Genomic DNA, 22,429 nt, shown 5'->3' with positions numbered 1-22,429 from the left:
TTTAACCAGCCATGAACAAGGGCTTTGTTTTCATCTAAGAACGTTGACCCTTTCAGAGTGTGTTCTCAGTTCATGAAAGTTAACTGTAACATTTCGGTCGCCTCAAAATGTCTTGTTCAGTGGTCGGTTGTACTAAAAGACACTCTAAGGAGTACAGAAGTACATTTTGTTTGAAGTCTGCATCCCAAATATTTTCTCTTCGGGTTCCAAAAAACCAAGATGGCGAAGGCCAAATTGCGAAACTTAAGCCTTCAAAATGGATGGAATGAGGATTAATCCTAGATGTAAAACAGAAAGTTCCCTCTATTCACACCTAGCTTTCAAGTGAAACCTGTGCCTTTTTAGGTAATGTTTGAGCTTTAAACAATTACTTTCCTGCATTCTGGTGAATATTTATGTACCAATTTATCCCTTTACTGCATCAATTTATGATGAAAATGGCGTAATTTAAGGGAAACAAACTTCAGGCGGCAGGTGACATTTCAAAATATAAAAACTCAATGGAATATAATGCAATAAGGGTCTCAAGATCAACTATTCTCATTTAAAATCATCCCTGCTGAGTCAACACACATGTAGGCATGATTTAATCTTCCCTCCTCTTTGTGTCTTTTATTTGGGAAAGTAAACTCTAGTGGGAGAGTCCCAAACAGAGCAAAAGTGTCTCTAAGCGAGGGGGACGCAGAGACAGCACAGAGCTACCGGTCAGAGGAAAGATGCAACACTGCAGTCGAAACTGTTTACAAGTCTAAATAGTTTTAACCATTAAGCAAATACATACTAGATACTGATGGACAAGAGTGGTTATTTTTAATGTTTTATCAAATTATTGCTAGGGACAATTCAGTAGTCACTGGATATTGGTAGAGACAAGATCATCCCTACCTAATTCTACATCCTTGCATACATAGAGTACAACAGAAAGAAAATCAGACTGAGACAACATTATTTTAGCATACGGGGCTTACACAACCTGAAGTACATTACCAGCTGCAGCACATTGAAAATCTTTTTTCTAAACGATCCTCTCCCTCTCGAAGTCCTCGTAGCTGTACCACAACCAGCTGAAGGCCTGCATAAGAACAGACGAGACTACGAGAAACAGCACCAGAATACAAAGGCATACGTAGGCCTTTTCCACAGCGGCCAATATGTCAAGCCCTACGTCCAGCAGCAGGGACACCAGACCCAGGCAAGTGAAGAGGAACTCCACAGGTGAGTACTTGAACTCATCCATTGTGCTCATAGTTGTGTCAAACTAATGTTCACACATACCTCTACGACAAATTTTAGGAAAGCAGCTTAACTTCTTTTCTACCATAGACCAAAGGTTTTCAAAGTGGGAGGTGGGACTCAAACTCCAAACAGTTTCAGGGGGGGTTCAGTGAATGGAAGTGAAGAAATATTACATTAGTTATCAGAACGAGATCACATAGAACAGCCTAAATGTGCATGATTTGGTTAAAGAGACACAGTGCTATTGGGACTTTTACTGTTTTTCTGTCTTTCCCAGAGTCAGAAACTACAAAATGCCTTAGGACAGATATTTATGTATTTAATGTAGTCTGACGTTATGTCAAACAGTGATATTAGGCTATCTTGGCTTAATTGTTGAGGTTCAATGTGATCATTAAACATAATCTTGATCCTATACGCATCCAGGAATTGAGTGAAACAAAGCAAGTAAATTGGTTGGGGGATGCCTTTTTCAAAGCTTTGTTTGAGGGGAGGCGCCCACAGTCTCAGACTTTGAAAACCCCTGCTACTGCCATTATAAGTGGGATAACTTACTGGTTTGTGGACTATAGTTTTACTGGTTTGGCCTTTTGATCAGCGCCATGTTGTTTTTTTTGCTCCCATGTTTGGACGAGAGGGTGGAGCTGGGGAGGGATATACATTGTTACGTCGGACAGATCGCGGTGCAGTGACTTGTAAATCACAAGATAGCAGTGGCAGCCGTAGCTATGTTTCGCCTGTTACAATTAAAACGGGGCACGTCCTCCAAAGTGCCCCCGACTGAAATGCAAGAATTGAATAATCCATCCACTTCTCACTGGTTGGGTAAAGACATGGACATGGGAAGTGGGGGTGCTGCAACCTCCTCAGCACCCCTAAAACCAGGCATATAAAAACCATCAATTGATAAAGAAAAAAGAGAGCGAGAGAGTGTGACTGTGGACAGAAGTGTGGACGTGATATAAAAACCTAACCTTTACAGTTCTGTAGTTTATGAGTGACAGACTGTATCCTTACTGCGCTGCTTTATTATAAACTATGGTGAACTGGTCTTCGGTCACATCTCTCTCTCATCCAGGCGTGGTATCTCCCTCTTCATCTCCTGCAGTTCTCATGCATTAGTTCCTGCTGATGACTGTGTACGTGCTGTGGCTGCTTTGACATACCAAGCATACCATTTGACACACCATGCTTTGAACCTCGTGTTCAAGTTTGCCATCCGCTGAGGTGTAAAATATTTTCAAATTGTTGTAAATTGCTGTTGACCTTCTCTTTGCCTCCCTTTGTCGGAGAGGTTTATTTTCCTCTTAATGGGACCATAATTTACAAAATCAACACCATGCTGTATTGAAGAATGCTTGAAACTAGTGATTAGAGACCATAAAGTCACAAGGAAAGTGTTTACCAAGGTAATAAATCAAATAAGAAGTAGAATAATAAAATCCCCCGCGACCCTGTACGCAAGATAAGCGGTTGATGATGGATGGATGGATGAATAATAAAATCTATAGGCTACACTGTCCTTCATTCTAACACTGACTGTGGACATTAAGGCAGCTGTCAGGTTGTCAGCAGTTGCACTGAAACATTTAGCGTGGGCTACATTACTGCAATAACCACTGTTTAAATCCAACTAATCGATATAAAGCTTTAACTGATCAGTGAACAATCATCCTGTTGTAGTTATCATGTTGGAGATGCTGTGAATACTGGGGAGGATGTGAGAATAATTGTTTTGCACCTCTAATGACTTTGATCCTAAAACTGGACTAAATGTAGTTTATAAGATAGTTTATGAATGTTAGCTGCAGAAGGTCTTAATGTCTTTGACAGGACTTCATTAAATGTGAAAGTGGTTTAATAGTTTCAACTTACTGACTCCCTTCAAGATAAATGTCAAATGTCTGTGTGGGCATGCATTCATATTTCTAGCGCCACTTCCAGCTGTTCAGGTACCAAAAACTCAGAGCTGAGGGTTAGACTCAGAGTTTAAACCTGCTTCCTACACTGTTCCTTGTTGCTCCAGTACAGCAACAACAACAGTAACAAAATGTGTAAGAGTATGGGAGGAGATTATCAGTACATAACATCAAATGTGTGTGCAGCAGAGTCACCATGTTTTTAGATCGGATAGCTTAGAAACTTAAGTTCACCACAAGTATGGCCTCAACACAGTGTAAATACATTTTTAAAAGTTTATTACTGTAAAATGTAAAAACAAAAAATACAATTACATAATTTAATTTATAAAATCTAGTATAAATATAATTTCTAAAACATTTTCATTAAAGGGTCATGCTCTTGACAAGGAATGTTGTTTGGCTACCATCATGGTAGCTGTTAAAGGTGTGGGAAGCGATTCTGGAGACACCATGCCAAACACCATGATGGTGATGATAAAGGGAACAGTTAGCAAAGTTGTGGGTTAGCAGACACTGGCACACCAGCTCCAGACAGCGCTACTTACAACTCTCCTGCTGCATAGCTAACATCACATCATCTTGGCCAACTAGAAAGTAAGCTGAATGTCTGTGTGCGAGTAATTTAACATTACCTGACACAAAACTCATGGCAGGATAAAAAGGAATAGTGTTGGGCTGTGTACAAACACCTTTTTATTTTTCAGCGCACACACAGAACTAGCAGAACGTGAGGAGATATTCACTGAATTTGACATATTGGGTTGGATTAGAATAGCTTTACCCCACCTTTAAAGGAAATTTTTATCTAATACAATACTTTTCCATATGTACATGGAAAGAGTTATTGGTCGCTAAAAATCAGTTTGAACAAAGGTGAACTCAGCGAATCAGGAAAGGTATGCTTGAATACATCCCTCCTTAAGCTTTGAGAAAAGTGAATGCGAGACGGAGCAAATATGAACCTTAATTTTGGTGAAAAATACTTTGTTTCCTGTGACTGCTTCACAATAAAAGCAGTAACTTACTGTTGAGAGTCAACAGTAAATAGTGAGGCGGATATTAATGAGATAAAATTACAAACTATAATGCTCAATTCCATTTGTGCATCATTTCCTGAGTCCCTCATGCATAGGTAGGCAGACCACCACTAAAACCTACCAAACAGAGATAATTACTGAATGTAAATACATTTAATAGCTAATAGGCCTGTCATAAATACTAAAATGGGGTTCCATGAAAATCTTTAAAGGATTTAAAGTTTAAATGGTAAACAACCATAAATGTAAAAAATGTAAACAACTTGTACTATTTCAATACTGTATTTTGAGCTCATAGTCGGGAGGGTCAAGGTGAAGGTCCACTGAAAATGTTAATAAAGCTGGGGAGGGCCTCCCCACCCACTCCCTTAAATTTTGGTGTGCACACCCCATATATGAAGACTGAGTCCTCGTCTCAGTGGCCCGGGTTCGAACCCTGAGGCCCTTTGCTGCATGTCAACACCAGTCTCTCTCTACCAAATGTCCTGTCTCTCCTCGACTCTCCTTTCCAATTAAAGGTTAAAAAGCACCCCCCAAAGAAAGAGGACTGTTGGTTTTGTACCCCATTTCTCACATTGGAAAACCATTCAAAATGGATGTCTTCACAGCCAGTAGGGGCAGGAGAACCAAACAGCGACCAAAAACAATTTCACTGTACATACGAGCATGTAAGTATCGCTTTAAGACAGACTTGTGTGAAATGTAAACCTATACTTTAAAAAGAAAATTGATTAAATAATTATTGGCAGCTTTGTGTTCTTTGGTACGCGGCACCACCAACCGTTAATACAATGAATGAAGTGCTTACGAGAATACAACTATTTTCTTGGGTCCCGTGAGGTTGTGACTAAAAGGCAACAGGTCATAGCCATATATCCCACACAACCCCATGATGTTGATTAGTTCGGCTGCATGACTCAGGCTCTTGCTAACCTCCATGTCTGATTGATGTCAAGTGATGCAGGTCAGGAGTAGAAGTTCTCGGCCAACTTCCTCATTCTTTTATTGAGTTTGATATCTGGAGCTGGTGGGCTGGGAAGGCTGCGATCTGAGATGTCTGTGTCACCATTCATTATTATGGCCACAATGAAAGGAAAGTCCGTCTCATCTGCAGCAAAGGCCTGTTCAGGGGTGCCCCCTTTCAACTGCTCTTTGGAAAGATTTGGATGGTAGCATCTGTAATACAGTATTTTAAATAAAAGACCAAGGATGTAAACTACAACAACACTGACAGCTAAGCCTATTACATAAAATTCTGTCATTTCTGTTCTTATCTTCCAGCACCACAGACCGCAGAGGAAGCAAATATCAAGCAGTATGTACCCATGATAGAGCAGAGTCCTGTCCCTCGTCCTCCCGTCTACAACATTAAACCAGTGAAAATACCAAATGAGGCCTATGGTGGCTCGGTAAAGCCATTCTCCGAGAGGGCTGTCCATGAAGTCAGTCTTAGCTTGCCAGGCAAAGAAGAATAAAACCAACCATGAGCAAAAGAAGTGGGTGAAGATGAAGCAGGGCAACACGGAGGCGAAAAGGGCGAGGGCGGTGAGGCGAGACGAGATGAGTAACAGGTTCCAGATAAAGTAGACCACAGATGAGGACATCTCCTGCTTCTCCTTGTCAGGCAGGAAGGAGCGCAGGGAGCGGTGGTACGTGGTCACAGTGAAGGCGATGGCGGAGGCTGACCCAATGGCCTTCAACACTGAGGAGGAGGAGAGGTCATCATTAGAGACGCTTCAACTAAAGATGAATGAATCAGGTCCAGAACTAACTGTAAACCAACCTGAGAAATATTAAAGTAACTACATGTACTCTCATTAGTGAAGTAGCATTTCAGAGTGCATTAAAAGTCAGAAAAAATGCTTTCACTTCAGTAAATGTTTGATGAAGTTGCCCTCGGCTTCTAGAAAAGGCAAAGATTACACAGTAACCTACAATTGTGCTGTAATAGTGGAAAATCAGGGTCAGTTCATTGTGACATAATAATCAGGTCACTTCCTTATTTATTTCTGAGTTATTCCTGACCCGTTTGAGAAAACTTGAGAATATCAAAGATATTATCTCTGAGAAGAAGCGTTGCTTTTTGTTTTTTACTATTGTGAAACTACACACTCCACAAACTAAATTCCATTCACCTCCACTGTACTGCACTGGAGGCAGAAATCTTAGAGACAGATATCTCTGAACATGAACACATGCAGCGTAAACCAAATCGATCTGCAATGTTCAGTACTACGACCAGTAAGGAAGAAAATAGTACAAATACAGTACAATGCAATACATTAAAAGTATTATCAGGAAAACACACTAACAAAAACTTTCAGAGTGTTATATTGGTGTATTATTTAAATGAAAATTATTAATGACTTAATGTCTATGCAGTATGTTTATGTAGTAGCTGGTGGAGGTGGATCTATTTTTGATTGTTTGATTTACTGTTGGGTAATTCAGTCTATAAAAACAATCAAATCAAAATCATATTTTGTTCATTTGTTTTTAAGTTTTCTCTCTGAAATGTAATCAAGTAGACATGGAAATTAGAATATAATTACAATACTCAAATAAAGTAATCAATTAAGTACATGGTACTTTGGTACAGAACATAAGAAAATGTACTAAAAATGTACAACTGACTTTAGTTGAATCGACCCTTTAAAGAACAGACTGTTGTCAGTTTGCAGAGCATCTCTGAACTGTACTTTATTCTTCTTGAGCCCTATAGTCACTCATGACTGAATTTGTTTTGTTGACTCATAATTCTGCCCAAAATCTACACAAAGAAACTCTGAGACATGAGTAACATACTGCACCTGTCACAACATCGAGCTGGCCCTGCTGCAGAAAAATAGTGAGCATGAGGACGAGCTGAGGGGCGCTCTCTGAAAACGTCTCTATGAGCCGCAGCATGCTGAGGTCATGGCTCAGGAACACTGCGAGACCCTCAGAGGAACTGGGCTTCAAGGTAAGGCTTTGTACAGAGACCTCCACGACACCTGCGTGCCTGAGAAGTTGTGAGATAGAGAACACTTAGTTAAAACTATTGTATACTACTGACCATATAATAACTATTTATACCAATTGAAAAGGGATGTGAAAATACTTCCCATGATTCTGGAGTCATTGTGGTCACAAAAATGCATCTATGTGAATAAAATTAGTCATACACACTGAAAAATATGTGTTACAAGGAAGTGAATCAGATGTCATTCATTGATATGTGTTACTGTGTGAAGAAATTACATAATGATGCACTCTCCCCAGAATTCCCAGGCCTGATGATGCTCTCAATTACAAATAAAATACTAAAATACTAAAATTACACATTATGCACAGCACACTAGTCTACACACTGTAACCAGACAGTTGTTCTGTTCAGTTGTTTGCATTTCCTGTAAACTGAAATATTTTCATGAAAGGACGAGTGAATAGCAGGGCGGAGCTCTCAGATAAACAGAAACTAAACAAACTGAAACCTCCATTCACAGAATGAAAAACAGCCTGAGACACTTTGAAACACCAACATTAATATAGTAAATGAGGCTTACACAACCTGAAGTAGATTCCCAGCTGCAGCACATGGAGAAGCTTGAGCTGTGTCAGACTCAGGTATTTCTCAACTTTTGTCCACCTCTGAAAGTCCTCGTAGCTGTACCACAGCCAGCTGAAGGCCTGCACAAGAACAGACGAGACTACGAGAAACAGCACCAGCATAGATAGGCACACGTAGGCCTTTTCCTGGTAGAAAGACACAGCGGCCAATATATCCAGCACTATGTCCAGCAGTAGGAACACCAGACCCAGGCAAGTGAAAAGGAAGTCCACACACAAGTACTTGAAGTTACCCATAGTGCCTGTCAAACCAGAGTTCACACATAGGGCTTTTAACTGCCTGCTTCTGTTGCAGCTACATACTTTAGGAAAGAGCAGTCACTCTAACTTCAGACAAGTGAAGGCAAAGTTCAGTGCTTCTATACTGCATAACTCCTCCTACAAACTGGACTTGGGTTACATAACATCTTAAAGGCACACTGTCTTAACATAATTACCAGTTTACATACAGACAACTCATTTTGAAAGTAAAGCTGGGCAATAAAACAATACTGATAACTATCGTAATGTAATTTTCCTCAATATGTGCGGCAATAAATGTTGGATTAAATTAATTTGAATCACGAACAAATTAGCACTTAATTTTTTCATTAAGATATTTATTTTGTTTAAGAAAAGGACCTTAGTTTTACTCATTCATATTTGCTGAAAAGAGATTTTTATCATAATTGTTTTGAATGTTCTACCTCAGATTTGTTACGTGATCCACTGTTTGGCAAGTGTTTGTCGTGCTGAACATAAAGAATAGTTTAAAACTACAATTTCAATTTCCCTCAGGAGCAAAAATCAAGAGAGATAATGATATGACGTTATCAATATAGAATGCTATGAAATTTTTACATCGTGATAACATTTTTGGCCATTTCGCCCAGCCCTAATTGAAAGCTGTGACTTTAACAATTAACCTCTACAGTAATCCCATTTTTAAATTCAGTTACTTTACTTTAAAAAAGAAAACCGGGTGAAAGAGAGGTGTAAATATGCAGATTAGATCATCATTAAGCATCTATACAACAGAAAAACACAAGTTAAAACACATAATACGTTGTCACCACTTTAATGATTGCACATGGCAAATGAGGTAAAAGATTAAAAACCATCAGTGAGCTTGACTTTTGGTTTTAGCAGAGTATGTGGCAAAGAAGTGGATCTACAAAGAAATTAACAAACTGAAAGAGGTTTTACCATGTGAAAATAACAAAATGTTCTCTTACCACACAGAGAAAAGTGTGCTTTGATCATTTTCAAGTCTGAACCGATACTGTAAACAAGTAAACAAGTAAGTAAACAAGACGTTTGGCGCATGTGACATTTAAACAAGCTGAACACTGGATGAGTGATCGAAAGTAACACTAAAAGTTTTGTACCTATATAACATTTGAAGCTAAAGTGATGTCATCTGTTAAATATGTACCAACACATATTTGTTGACACATTAAGAATTACCACTTGACTTGAACCTATTTTACACAATATAATCTTGATAAAAAAAACAAACATTAAGTGGTCTAAAACAGCTGTTTCACACAGTAACAGAACATAGAAATTATAAAAGGAGAGCTTATGGTCAAATCTACATTCAAAGTCCTTCAATAGGTTCCAGTAGCAGCAGTCACATGACCCGAAAACACAACACGTGTTTTGGTGAATTAATTTAAATGTAGATTATAACTACATAATTTGAGAAAATTGTCAGACCTCTTCGGTCTGCAAAAGCTTGTCTAAATTATTAGGATTGTCAAAACAACAAGGTTATAAGTTTGTATTTTGGAAATGCAAGGTGTTCACACAACAACAAACCCATATGGTAACATGGCATGTGTGAAATAAATATGTTTAAAGGACAAAATACAGTTTGCATTGTAGGAAATGTATCGCATAAAACTAACACTTCACTTTGTTAGTTGAGCTTATCACAGTTTGTAGTAGAGTTGAGAAATATGACAACGTATGAAGATGATATGAACCTGTAAAGAAACAAGAGTACTGTTTATATTGTCTATGGTGGTATTAGTGTCATTGTGGAAAGGTGGAAAGACTACTTTATGGCAACACTGGTTATTTAAATAGTATCTGGATTTGTAAGACATTTCATTTGTCTGATTAGTCAATAACAGTTATTAGTTACCAGTTATTTTAACTGCTTTTTCAGGAATTTTCCAGGAATTTACTATATTGCATATATATTTATATACTGATCCATATTGCCCTCTCTTAGTTTAGGGTTTGAAGCTGTATTTTGATTAACGTACTGAGCGTCTTGCGAAATTGCAGCACAAACATGAGACCGTCTAAGAGAGATTGTTGCTTCATATCCCTGCTATAGAAGGTAACATTTATCTGGAGGTATACAGATAATGAACTGGCATCACAGCTGTGATGACTCAGCTCTATTTGTGCTTTCAATGTTGACTCTTTGCTCTGAGTAAAAATGAGTAGCGTGGCAGGCCATCCGTTTGTTGCGAAGCTGGGAGGACAGGGTGCCATCCTGGATGGAAAAGTCTCTAAAGGACACTTCTGCATCAGGCAGATCACCTGGCAGTCCTGGGTCCCTAACTGGGGGCCTCCACAGCTTAGGGTGGAAGCAGCAGTAGTAGAGGGCTTTAAAGAGCAGCCCCAGGAGGTATGTGAAAGGTAAAGTGATGAGCAGAGGGAGGGCGTATGACTCAGTCTGCACGGGGTCTCTGTAACACCACCAAGTCGCCAGCAGGATTCCTCCGTCAGTAGTGATGAAGGAGTGGTAGATGACGCTGCGGCCTCTGGTCCGACCCTCTGCTACATTAAACCAGCTGAAGTACCAAATGAGTGCTACGGTGACCCGGTAGAGCCACTCCCCACTGAGGCTGTCCATGAAGGCCGTCTCCTGTCGCCAGACCCATATCACAAGGACAATCCACAGCATCAGAAAGTGGACAGCGATGTACCTGGGCAGGACAGAGGCGAAGAGGGCGAGGACTGCCACACGTGGGGCGATTAGCAGCAGGTTCCACAGGAAGTAGATTAAGGAGGAACACCAACCCTGTTTGGCCTTGTCGGGGAGGAAGGAGCGCAGGGAGCGGTGGTAATCCACCACCATCCAGGCTATAGAAGTGGTTGATGCAGCGATGCTCACAACTGCAAAAACAGAAGTTAAACCATTAGTAGAGTAACCATGAGGAAGAGAACACAACACGCATCTGTGGTATCGAATTACCACAACACTCAGAGAGCTTTTACAACCTCAACTGTGTAGCAATCCTTGATTCACACAAAAAACACTGTCCTCAATTGTAGAGGTTTGCTTTTCTTGTGGCATGAAAGTAAATCAAACGAAAGAGCACTCACATTGAACAGTCCTGGCCTTGTGTGTGCGCAGCATGACATAGATCATCAGGGTGAGCTGAGGAGCGCTCTCACAGAAAGTCTCGATAAGCCGGAGCATGCTGAGGTCGTGGGTCAGGTAAACAGCGTACTCAGACCCTTCCTGTTTCCGCCACCAAACCCTGAAGCCTTGCCGTATGGCAGAGATGTGCCTACACGGACGAATACATCAGAAAAGGGCTGTTACGTGACACACAGATTGTGAGAAAATGTCAGTAATGATCACATACCAAAACTATGCAGGTAAACATACTATTGTACGGGTGAATAGAAGCAACATGGCATGATGCATTGTTATTTTGAGCTGTTCCATCCTTCATTAACTCATTATTTGCGCATTGTATGCACTTAGTTCTCTTCCGAGATGCTGGATTTACTATTTGACACACCTAAAATTTATCTTCACAGTCACGGCCCCTGTCAAATGTTATTACCTACTTGCTTGCCTGAACTACTGAAGGAATATTCAGTTTTTTTAAATCAGATAGGTACAGAGAAACACTCCTGCAGTGAAAGTGCTTGTGCTAAGGGATATTAAAAAAATTGGGCTGAACGATTTAGAGAAAATATCTAATTATGATTATTTTGATTAATAGTGCAGTTGCGAAATGATTTGTCATACTATGGGCAATGATCATTCTTATTTTCATTGAAAAACATAATAAAAATGAATTATAGTGTGATTTTTTGCAAGGATCTGTCCCAAACAAAGATGTTTTCTGTAGAATATTATGTATAGACCAGGACATCTCTGCAGCAGAACAGTATTTAATTTAAAATGTTATTTTGACACACATGTCACCTTAAACAAATATTATGCCTCCTGAGATTGGAAAATTTCGTTAGGCCATAAAATAAAATAATTTAATTTTTGTGAAATCTGTTTCCACCACACAGTATGGGCGTTTGAGGTCATGCAACCTGTTGATGAAACACTTTTCACGTATTGAGAAACCACCGTGAATCAGACTTCCATATTTACAGTCATATGTTATAAACAGCAATGTCGCTGTTTGATCATCATAGCTTCAGACTGTAAACTTAAACCCTTACTGTTAGGTCTAACCTACCAACCAAGTGATTAGCTGCATTATTTTAATCACATAACGGGTTTACTAACATGTACACAGTTTGCCCTACCTGCAAAGGAAGCCCAGCTGCAGCACATGTAGCAGGCAGGAGAGCTTCACTTGGTCCCCGAAGAGCACGGTTCCTCCTCCGGTCTGCGCACTGAACCCCGGCAGCTCTCGGTCGTACTTGAGCCAGAACCAGCTGAACATCTGGACCACGACAGACGACAGGACCATGAGGCCGACCAGCACACCGAACCAGAAAAAGTCCCCGCGGCAGTAAAACTCGGTGGCCACCCACACGTCCGAACCCCAGTCCACCAAGAAGGTACAAACTCCGATCACAGAGAAGACGAAGTCGATCCAGGAATATTTTGAAAAAGTCGCGCGCTCCATAACCGTTAACTTTCAGTTGACCAACCAACCGACCTGTTGCTGGTAAGCTAACATTCGGCTAACGTCGCGCACCGTTATTTTCTTCCCAACGCGACTCACAGTCTTCAACCCATTGAAGACAAAAAAGTTTCCTACACTTTCACAAGGGAGCAGCAGTGTGGACTCACTCCAAGTAGGAATGTTAAAACGGGCATGATTAGAGGAGGTAAAGTATTGACGAAAAAAAGAGAGGAAGTGCAGCTAGTGTGTTTGTAGTTGTTAACCCCGCCCACCGCGGCCCATGCGTGTAGCGACAGGTCGTAAAATCCGATATATAAAGTTTTTAACTTTTAAATGCCACATGAATGTTCGAAAGTGGTTGACCTGAAACGACTAGCCGATCAATCGAGCTAATCCTGAAGGGCATTTTTAAAGGGGACAAATGCCAAAAATGTGTGCTGCTTCCATCCCCTCAAGTGACTACTTACTGGTTTTCTGTGTCTTATAGGACAGTAAACTGAATATCTATGGGTTTAAAGGGATACTATGCCATTCTGCAGAGAGTTTGTTGATAAACAAACTCAAGAACGCGCATTTCCATGGTAACCAGTCCTACTCTGCTGAAATATAGCAGAATCCACAGCTCTGCTGCTCATGCTAACTGCACGTTAGCCTCAGTAAGAGGGCATGTTTTAGCAGTACTGTAGAAAGTCTCTCAATATTTAAAAATGTACTGAAGCAAAATACTTTTCTAAGCCTAAATCTAAGACACGGAGTCTAGTTTATTTATCGGTAGGATTATCGAGAGGAACCTCGATAGGTACAATTAGTGAACAAACATCATCAAACATGTAAGCAGACAAACGCAGCATGTAAAATTAAAAACTAGCAAGTTATTTCAAATAGTTTGTACAAAAATACAGTGACTGATAAGAGTTGGGAAGCACAGGAGCGACTGTCTCACCGGCCTCTGTAACTTCTACTGTACACTTACTGCTGAACAAGTCTTCCTGCTAACCCGTTTCTCTCTGTTCACCGGGGCACTGTTCACACACGCGCTCCGTCTATTTCTCCTCTACCGCACACATACGGACTGCTGCGGCAAAGCTAACAAGCTGGGATCATCACAAACATGACAACAGACAGACAAGACTGTAATACTGAAATACTGAACCTGTCGTTTATGTGGAACAGCAAAGCTACCGTTAGCTTACTCACCTGTCCGGCAGAAACAGCAACCTCAGCATCGGTTTTCATTCCTTTCTAGTCTCGTAGATTTATCCAGCATTAAAACACGTCCCAGATGTTAACACAGGTCTTCCCCTCGCCTGCTCATATAACTTGTCTCACAATTCCTCAGACCTTTTCCTCTGTGGCTGTTTCTGTCATCTTCACAGCTAAAGTCCCGTAAATAAGTTCGAAAGTACCGCTGTTTGTTTACATTCTCTCTCCCACTGCTTCGAGCGCGCCACCGCCACCTGCTGCTCGCTTTGAGCTCAATTTACAGACCCAGTGTAGGAAACCCGATTTTTTTTCAAAGCACACGAAAAACACAGACCTACCCATGAGGACATATTCGCCGAATTTAACAAAAAGTGCATTGGATAAGAATCGCAGAGTATCCCTTTAAGAGCTGAAAAGAGTAGTCATTTTGATTAGTTGACTGTAGGGCTGGGCAATAAAACAATAATCGCAATATAATTTTCCTCTATAACAAATGTTCAATAAATGTTTGATTCAATTAATTTGAATCACAAATGAATTAACACTTGATTTTTCCAATCCCTATACTTATTTTGTGGAGGAAAAGGGACAGAAAAAAAAGATTTTTCTTATTTTTGAAAGAAATGATGGAATGGTTTGACATTTATCGTGATAATTTAGGTCATCTAATGATTCAAAAAATGTTATCGTGATAACATTTCGCCAAATCGCCCAGCCCTATAGTTGAATGACAGAAAATTCATCTGTAACTAGGCTATTTTGATAATCAATTAGTCTTTAAAATCATTGTATAAGCAAAATGCCAATGGAAATCATTGTTAATGCAAATTTTCACTCGTTCCAGCTTCTTAAATGTGAGGATTTGCTGCTGTTTAATGTTTAAGGGGTAAACTGCTGGTGCTGTAGAGTTTAACAGTGAGATGTCCAATATTATATGCTGTTTTATTTTATACAGGGCTGCTGTTCTAGTCCAAAGTAGCTTAGATAGGCTATACAATATATGCACAAAAAATGAAAAAAATGTACATACAAAAATGGACAGTCACAGCCAAGATTGTGAAACAATTAGTCAATTAATCAATTAGGCGATCAACATAAACAATTCTGGTAATTGATCAATTCATTTTAAAGCATAAATGGTAAATGGCAATAATTCATTGGTTCTCAAATGTGAATCTTTGCTGATTGCGGTGGTCTTCTATGATTATGATTATGGGTTTTGGGATGTTGATCAGGCACAACTAGGTATTTGAATATATTTCTTTGGGTTCTGGGAAAATGTGATGAGTATTTTTAAATAAAAAAAATAGTTTATACTTGTATAAAATAGTTTATTATTGTATAAAAATGTCTGCCAGATGAGTAAATGTAATGTAGATGTAAGGAATCAGAATCAGGTTTATTGCCAAATAGGTTTTCACATAAAAGGAATTTGCCCTCGCATATACAAAAACTTATTACGTTAGATATTAAGAAGGTTCTTCCTATCTACCATTCAACAGATAATCCAGGAACTCTGTTAATTTGTTGTTTGTGACCAGAGCTATCTCTACTACCCGTGGAGAGCATATGAAACACAGAAATTAGTGAAGGGTTACATTTTTGGTGTTTGTAAAATATGAGTAACAGCAGAGTTAATATACTCTGGATACAGTCAAATCCATAATATTTGACTCTCAGTAGGTAGTTGGTGTCAAAACAAAGTGTCACTAAATCAAACCTGTAAGTGTAATTGTATAAATATTATCTCTGAACTTCTTACTCTTAACTCTGATCCTGGCTTTTAAATTTGAAGTGTTCATGTCACCCTACCCCTACTGCCCACACACGCTGGTTGGCTGAAGCCAGGAGAGTCTAGTGAAAGCACTTTGCTGGCTGCTGCGAAACTATGGACCGTGCTTTTAACCTGCGTCTAAACTTTAACACAGTTGGATAAGTAAATGAAATATTAACTGTTAATGTTAGATTTTATACTGATATTTCTCTTCTGGCATCTAGTCATTTTGCAATGGTGAGCCACCATAATTTAATTAATCAATTAGTCGTCAATTGATCAATTCATGTATTCAGATTTTTATTGGCCTCATTTTTGTCTTCATATTACCGTAGAGCATTGTGAGGTAACTAATGATTATTTACAAGAGTGAGTGATTGTTTAAACCCCATCACAGTTTCCTAGACTCCAAGCTGAAGCCTTAAATTACTTGTTTTGTCCAAACAATGGTCCAAGGCCTAAATATATCCAATTTATAATGATAAAGACAATGATGCATTTGAGAAACAGACATTTTGCCTAATCAGTGACTTTAAACTGGTAATCGATTATACAAATTGTTCTCTATTAACCTATCTTTCAGTTGATAGACTAATTTATTAATCGTCTCAGCACAGATATTCAGACCGATTATTAGCCTGGAAATAATGAGTCTACCTGCCAGACTAAACTCAGGCCACAATACCCTTCACACTGCAAGACCCGCCCCTGTAGCAGCGGCCTATTGTGTCAAAGGAGCGCGTGTATGTATCTTTGCAGGCTCGCGCCTCGTCTGTGTGCTCGGATCCCGCAATTCGGTAACACCGCAGTTTATGAGTAGGACACGCAAAAGCTAACACGATGTCGAGGGTGTATATCGGAAGGTTGAGTTACAGAGCCAGAGAAAAGGACGTGGAGAGGTTCTTCAAAGGCTACGGGAAGATACTCGAAGTCGACCTGAAAAACGGGTAAGTTACAATAACGGCTGTTTTAAACTGGGTAACGTTTTGGTTATTTTAAAATCGGTAACGTTAACGGCTGTTTTAAAACCTGATGTTTAGGCTTTTTAAAATGGGTAGCGATCAGCCTGTTTTAAGATGGGTAACGTTTAAGCTTTTTGTCGATGATTTAGGCCGCACCGTGCAGAGAACGTGCAGGCCTTGCTAGCTGCGGCCTGCTAATGCTAACTAGCAAGCGTGTCTAACATTTATCGACGAAAACCATGGAGGACGCGATATACAGCGATGTCTTCGTTTTGCTAAAGCTAATGTTTTCTATTTATTATTTATTTCTAAAAGAAAGATTAGTGTTCGTGAGCGTCGGTATAATATTAATATTAACGCTATCTCGACAATGGTTAACTCGCTAGTTAATGTTAGACGTGGCAATGTCACAGGCGGCTGTGGGAACTACAAGCGAACCGTTAGCTAACTTGCAGGTTCAGGCACGGTCGTTTGTAACGTTAGATTACTAACGTTATAACCTTGCATGCCTTTATGTCGAAAAAGACATTGGGGGGGGGAGTTACATGCATAACTTTTCTGTTTTTCTACATTTAGTTGTAGATTTAGTCTGGTCAGGGTAACGTTAATTATTATTCAATGCTGAAGCTGGTCTCTTTTCATTAGACATAAAGTTACTGTTCCTCGATTAGTATATAGGCCCGCCCATTAGAGATTAATCTTTTTTATTTTCTCAATAATTGTTAAAAAATGCCCATTACTCCAAAAAGCCCAAAGTGGACACAGTCAAATAACGTTAGCTTGTTTTTTCGTATTTCCAGCGGTCTATAGCTAACGTTAGGGCTGGGCGATATGGCCAAAAACATTATCATGATTAAACATTTCATTTGATTTTAATGACGATAAACGTCAAATCGTTATTTCTTTCAGGTTTAAAGGCTGACTTTCTGAGTGAAAGTTGAAGAAACCAGATGGTTAATAAATTGAGTGCTAATTAGTTTGATTAAAATGAATAACATCAATCATTTATTGAACATTTGTTATGTTGTTGTTGAGGAAAATTATTATGCAATTAGTATCATTTTTGGTTTATTGCCCAGCCCTATCTATAGCACTGAAATATGAAGCCACTGCTTAAGGACACCCCTTTTAGGAAATGTAACATGGCCAGGGTCAATGATTTATTGGATGTTGTAAATGGTGTTGGTATGTGTTTGGCCAGTTAGCGCAAAACCTGACATCTGTGTAATGCATTTAATTTACAAACTTTGTTGTGACCCGATATCTCTTCTTTTGTAAAGGTATGGATTTGTTGAATTTGATGACCCCCGTGATGCCGACGATGCTGTGTATGACTTGAACGGCAAGGAGTTGTGTGGGGAAAGGGTCATCGTGGAGCACACTAAGGGTCCACGTCGTGACGGAGGTTATGGTGGTGGTGGTGGAGGAGGCGGCGGCGGGGGAGGAGGCGGCGGCGGTGGTGGTGGAAGAAGTAAGTGTTCAGTTATTGTGTATATACGTCATATTTATTTCACATGAATAATGTCATTGAGGGATTTCATTCATTACAGGGAACCATTAATCTAAATTTCAAAGGGGCAAAATCTTAAGCTTGTCCTTGGTGGCTGATGTGCATTCAATTTATATCCTAGTTCTAATAAAAATTGAAGGGGAGACACTCAAGATGGCTTGACTGCACCTGATACTTCTCAGGGACATTTGTTGCTGTAGATGGCACCTTGAGCTGGGTGATGTTGTGATACTGGATAGCTTTTTCCTATTCACAGAAGCTGCATCAAATAAGGTACTGGCTATTATTGAAAGAAAGCCATGCAGCAGAAATAAGTTTGTATGTAATTTTGGTCAGTATCGCCCAGCTCTACTGGTTCCTCATCTTATTTCCTGATGACTGAATAGAGTCTAATCTCTTCTTGGGACGTTAATTTGTGCATCTTTAAATGAAACTCAGTTGTTAGCATTTCTTTTTGTCTTTGAGTTGCGCTCACACCCATCCACAACCCTCATCTTTATTTCATCAGGGCTTGCTTTTGTTCTTGTCTCAATGTGTCCACCTGGTTTTCAATGGCCTGTTTAACATACAGGCACGTCTCAGTTTCTGGATAGAGCACTCCAGACCTGCAGTTTTGTTTTATATTGTCTTGCAAATAAGTTGGCAGATAGTGTACAAGCACCACTCACTACAGCAACAACAATAGGTGTAGGAGGAGATCTTCAGTGATTAAATTTGTGTGCACCAGAGCCACCAATGACTTGGAAAAATATCTTGATTTCCATATCATGGATTGAAAATGCAGTTACATGTGAATATGTGATGGGGAAATGGCTTACTGGTGGAAAGGATATAAATGTCTTAATTTGAATACTGTAAAATAACCATTTGATTGTCAAATATCTTGTAATCTATTGATGTCTTATTCCGTTTTTTATTTAAAATGATTGTCAATTTAAAGGTAAAGATTTAACAAAGAACCTCAATGTTTTAATTGAAAGAGTCCTTTGCTGACTGCCTGCCCCTATTGCTGGCCATGGTGTCCCCCCTTTCCAAGAGTGTGGTTTGACCATTCTGGGCCCCTGGGCAGACCAAAAAAGGGAGCCATTGTGAATGAAGACCGCTTTTCCCATTAGGCCCAGGCCGGGTGGTGAGGATGCCATGGGGTTAGGAACAGATGTGGGTTCAGCTCTTATAGGTGCCTGAAAAAAGAACATGTTTTGTAACAGTGAAATGTTTCTAGATAGGATAGATTAGAAACTTGCTTTAGTTCATCGCAAGTATTTCCTCGATCAGTTATGTTTTTTGAATTTGTTTTTGTTTTTTTCTTATTTAGAAAAATAGGCCTATTGAAATTTTACCAAAATTGAATAAGCTACAATTGTGTTGTATAGGTTTATGCTTTTAAATCAAGATTTCAATTTAAAGAGTATATAGAAAGAGTTTTTTTTTTTTTTTAAGGATTTAATGAATTTTGTTTTTCTTTTTGTAAGTCTTTTTTCAACTTTGCTTTCTCCCTTCTTTGTTTCCTTTTCCCAAGTGAATATTGGCAATTTTTTTTAGTGTGTAGCTTGGAGATTAGTATAAATGCACCATTTCTGTTTCTTTTTGGTCCTCATTTTTCCTGTCCTGTCCTTGTTACCTTAAAAGGTGGATATGGGCGCTGGGGAAGAGACAGATATGGCCCACCGATAAGGACAGATTATCGGCTCATTGTTGAGAATCTTTCCAGCCGCTGCAGCTGGCAGGACTTGAAGGTATGTGGGTTTTTTTTCTTGCAGAACTTGGTGTAATGTCCAAAGCCAAAAAGTAGCACACCAAGAGTGTTCTCTCAACTCGAAATATGCATGCATTTTAGCAGTCAGACCAGTTTCACAAGACTGGATGTTTCAGAACAAAATATCTAATTACTGTGCCTTTTCCCCTTTAAGTTTGTCACCATGCCTAAGATTTCCCTCTAATCACAGTGAGTGGTTTCATTTCTTTAAAGGACTACATGAGGCAGGCAGGAGAGGTGACTTACGCTGACACCCACAAGGGCCGAAGGAATGAGGGGGTGATCGAGTTCAGGCTCTACTCTGACATGAAGAGGGCCCTGGAGAAGCTCGACGGCACAGAAGTGAACGGTAGAAAAATCCGTCTCATTGAGGACCGCCCCGGAGCCAAGCGCAAACGCTCTTATTCTCGCAGTCACAGCCGCTCCAGGTGAGACATCACTGTAATTATACATGACTTCCTGGTGCAGAATGATGAATCTAAATATAGCAATGATTCATGAGGAAGCTTAGCTGCACACAGAAGGGTTGGGCTGAAGAATTAATTGAAATCGCAATATGGCCATGTGTAATATGCAAATTGCAGAAGCTGTAATTTTATTTGAAGGTAAAATGTGTAGAGCTGCAGATATGCCTCTGACTACAAAGCTTATTCTCCAGATGTAAGTTGTTTGTTTGACAAATGTCACATGATCATACTTTTCAGAGAAAATGATGAACGGATGTGTTTTTTCAGGTCCCGCTCCAGGAGCCGCCGGTCTCGCAAGAGCCGCAGCCGTAGTGAGAGCAGCAGTCGCAGCCGCTCCCGCTCCAGGTAAGAACTTGAAAATGACATGGTATTTCTGTAGTAAATCGTTCAACAACTTGTTAAAGCTGTTGAACAAGCAAGCTGAACAAGATAGGTGTGGGGACTTAAAAACTAGGCATCTCCAAAAAGTCACTGCATGCTGCCTCATTAACCAGGTAGAAGGGCACACTTTTGTATAAAAGTGCACATGCAGCCTGTAATCAGAGATTGCAACTAGTAGCTGTTTTGTAGCCTGTGAATGTGTTTTATGGCTGTAGATTAAATCAATTTAAGCGCCCAAGGCTACATCACCTTTTGGACAGTGGATCGGCACTGATAGTTTATCCTCAAATTTGTGTTATGATAGATGTAGATTATTTTTGGCAACAAATGTTTGGGCCTCTTATGTGATGTGCTCTGTGTGAAAGGGCATTTAGTCTGGTAGTATGATGTTGTAGGAACAGTGGTAATCAAAGTCCTGTGAGGGCATTTGTTTTTTTGCAAGGAATCAAACGGCACTAAGTTCTGCACTCTGTCTCCACAGAGCGGCCTCTCGCTCCCGCAGCCGATCTCATAGCAAGAAGAATAAGGCCAAGAGCAAGAAGGAGGAAGAAGAGCGCAGCAACGGTGCTCAGAAGAATAAAGACCGCAGCAGAAGTCGCAGCCCCAAGAGCAAAAAGGGCAAGAAAGACGGGAAGAAGAGCAAGAAAGATGATTCCAGGTCCAGATCTCGCTCTTGCTCCAGATCTCGCTCTAGATCAGGAATTAAGGATCGCTCTAGGAAGTCTGGCTCAAAGGGCCGCGATCAGCCCAAGAGCGATGATGAGGGTGGCGAGCCTGAGAGGGGCTCTCGCTCCCGTTCACGCTCCCCTGCTGAATCCAAATCCAGAGCCAGGTCTAAATCAAAGTCAAAGTCTAAATCCCGCTCCCCCTCACCCACCAAAGCCCGTTCCCACTCCCGATCCGCCTCTCGTTCAGAGTCCCGCTCCAAATCTCGCTCCCAGTCTCGTTCTCGCTCCCGTTCCCGCTCTTAGTTCAGAATTTGGACAGTTTGTCATGAGCCCTTATCCTAGTGTTGCCCCCTGTTCTCCAATTACATTCCCCAAACCCCACAACACTACCCCTCCTCCTGTTTTTTGATAAATAGCTGTAGAAAACCAGGCACTCATGCTCGATGTCTTTTATGCACACGCTACTCCATTTCATTTTCCTTTTACTCGACATATTTTTTCATTAGAGCTGTCTTGTATGGAGGTGTTTGTAAAACTCACAGGGTGCAATCTCAGTTTTATAAGTTTAAATGATAGTATGTGTCTTAGCCTTTTTTTTTAATCAAACGTAGAAGCATACCATTTTGTCAAAATGCTGGGTGGGAATATGTTCCAACATCTCACCTTTTGTGAAATCCATGTATCATTTTATTTCAAATAAAAAAAAAAAAGCCTGCTCTGCATTTATCATTGGTGGTTTATCATTTATTGGCTGCAGATTTCAAGTCTGACAGTAAATAAGGGTATTAATTTTAAATTTAGGCATGATAATACGAAAGTTGGAGGAAACTTCTCAGGAATAATTGATTCCTTTTCCACACAGCTAAATGTGAATTTAAGCCAGATACAAAGAAACTCCCACACACTAACTTGCAAAAACAAGTTTAAAGATGGAAATGTTTTGGTGCTAGACCTTCATCAGGCAAATCCACTGCTGTTACTACTTTTTTATGAAACAGCCCAACATGTTTAGAAAATTAAAGCTTTTAAATAACCTTTTACCTGCTAAGATTTACTACGTTAAACGAATGGCTTTAGA

General features: G+C 40.0%; 3 protein-coding genes across 4 annotated transcripts; 1 reads left to right on the top strand and 2 right to left on the bottom strand.

The window, feature by feature from the left end:
• Positions 1-3,826: 3,826 nt before the first annotated feature.
• Positions 3,827-8,167, bottom strand: LOC119907932 (XK-related protein 8-like). Its single transcript, XM_038725636.1, has 3 exons — positions 7,746-8,167; positions 7,006-7,196; positions 3,827-5,897 (listed from the first exon to the last, which is right to left on the bottom strand). Exons 1-3 carry the CDS (start codon positions 8,039-8,041, stop codon positions 5,161-5,163), a joined length of 1,224 nt encoding a protein of 407 aa, XP_038581564.1. The 5' UTR covers positions 8,042-8,167; the 3' UTR covers positions 3,827-5,160.
• A 678-nt stretch (positions 8,168-8,845) lies between these two features.
• Positions 8,846-12,950, bottom strand: xkr8.3 (XK, Kell blood group complex subunit-related family, member 8, tandem duplicate 3). The gene is made up of 3 exons (XM_038725635.1): positions 12,305-12,950; positions 11,129-11,316; positions 8,846-10,918 (listed from the first exon to the last, which is right to left on the bottom strand). The coding sequence occupies exons 1-3, from the start codon at positions 12,628-12,630 to the stop codon at positions 10,173-10,175; spliced, it is 1,260 nt and encodes a 419-aa protein (XP_038581563.1). The 5' UTR covers positions 12,631-12,950; the 3' UTR covers positions 8,846-10,172.
• A 3,364-nt stretch (positions 12,951-16,314) lies between these two features.
• Positions 16,315-22,069, top strand: srsf4 (serine and arginine rich splicing factor 4). 2 transcript variants are annotated; one of them, XM_038725638.1, is made up of 6 exons: positions 16,315-16,554; positions 17,850-18,040; positions 19,709-19,815; positions 20,049-20,263; positions 20,570-20,647; positions 21,165-22,069. In XM_038725638.1, the coding sequence occupies exons 1-6, from the start codon at positions 16,448-16,450 to the stop codon at positions 21,652-21,654; spliced, it is 1,188 nt and encodes a 395-aa protein (XP_038581566.1). In that variant the 5' UTR covers positions 16,315-16,447; the 3' UTR covers positions 21,655-22,069. The 2 variants fall into 2 exon arrangements, with proteins under 2 accessions (XP_038581566.1, XP_038581567.1); XM_038725639.1 differs by lacking the exons at positions 16,315-16,554; positions 17,850-18,040 and adding an exon at positions 18,047-19,256.
• Positions 22,070-22,429: the final 360 nt, after the last annotated feature.

Source organism: Micropterus salmoides, unplaced genomic scaffold (genome assembly GCF_014851395.1).
Source record: "Micropterus salmoides isolate LMB-PRFRI ecotype aquatic unplaced genomic scaffold, ASM1485139v1 Ms_hic_scaffold_17, whole genome shotgun sequence".
Classification (NCBI taxonomy): Eukaryota; Metazoa; Chordata; class Actinopteri; order Centrarchiformes; family Centrarchidae; genus Micropterus; species Micropterus salmoides.
Note: the sequence above shows the minus strand (reverse complement) of the source record. Positions and strands in the feature narration are given on the sequence as shown.

Excerpts from the sequence above, each read along its gene's own strand:
- srsf4 (XM_038725638.1), top strand. The coding sequence starts at position 16,448 with ATGTCGAGGGTGTATATCGGAAGGTTGAGTTACAGAGCCAGAGAAAAG. Across the intron at positions 19,816-20,048 it reads GCAGCTGGCAGGACTTGAAG|GACTACATGAGGCAGGCAGG; the intron begins GTATGTGGGTTT and ends ATTTCTTTAAAG. Across the intron at positions 20,648-21,164 it reads CGCAGCCGCTCCCGCTCCAG|AGCGGCCTCTCGCTCCCGCA; the intron begins GTAAGAACTTGA and ends CTGTCTCCACAG.
- LOC119907932 (XM_038725636.1), bottom strand. The coding sequence starts at position 8,041 with ATGGGTAACTTCAAGTACTTGTGTGTGGACTTCCTTTTCACTTGCCTG. Across the intron at positions 7,197-7,745 it reads CAGCTGGGAATCTACTTCAG|GCACGCAGGTGTCGTGGAGG; the intron begins GTTGTGTAAGCC and ends ACAACTTCTCAG. Across the intron at positions 5,898-7,005 it reads CCAGCTCGATGTTGTGACAG|TGTTGAAGGCCATTGGGTCA; the intron begins GTGCAGTATGTT and ends CCTCCTCCTCAG.
- xkr8.3 (XM_038725635.1), bottom strand. The coding sequence starts at position 12,630 with ATGGAGCGCGCGACTTTTTCAAAATATTCCTGGATCGACTTCGTCTTC. Across the intron at positions 11,317-12,304 it reads CAGCTGGGCTTCCTTTGCAG|GCACATCTCTGCCATACGGC; the intron begins GTAGGGCAAACT and ends TCGTCCGTGTAG. Across the intron at positions 10,919-11,128 it reads CAAGGCCAGGACTGTTCAAT|TTGTGAGCATCGCTGCATCA; the intron begins GTGAGTGCTCTT and ends CTGTTTTTGCAG.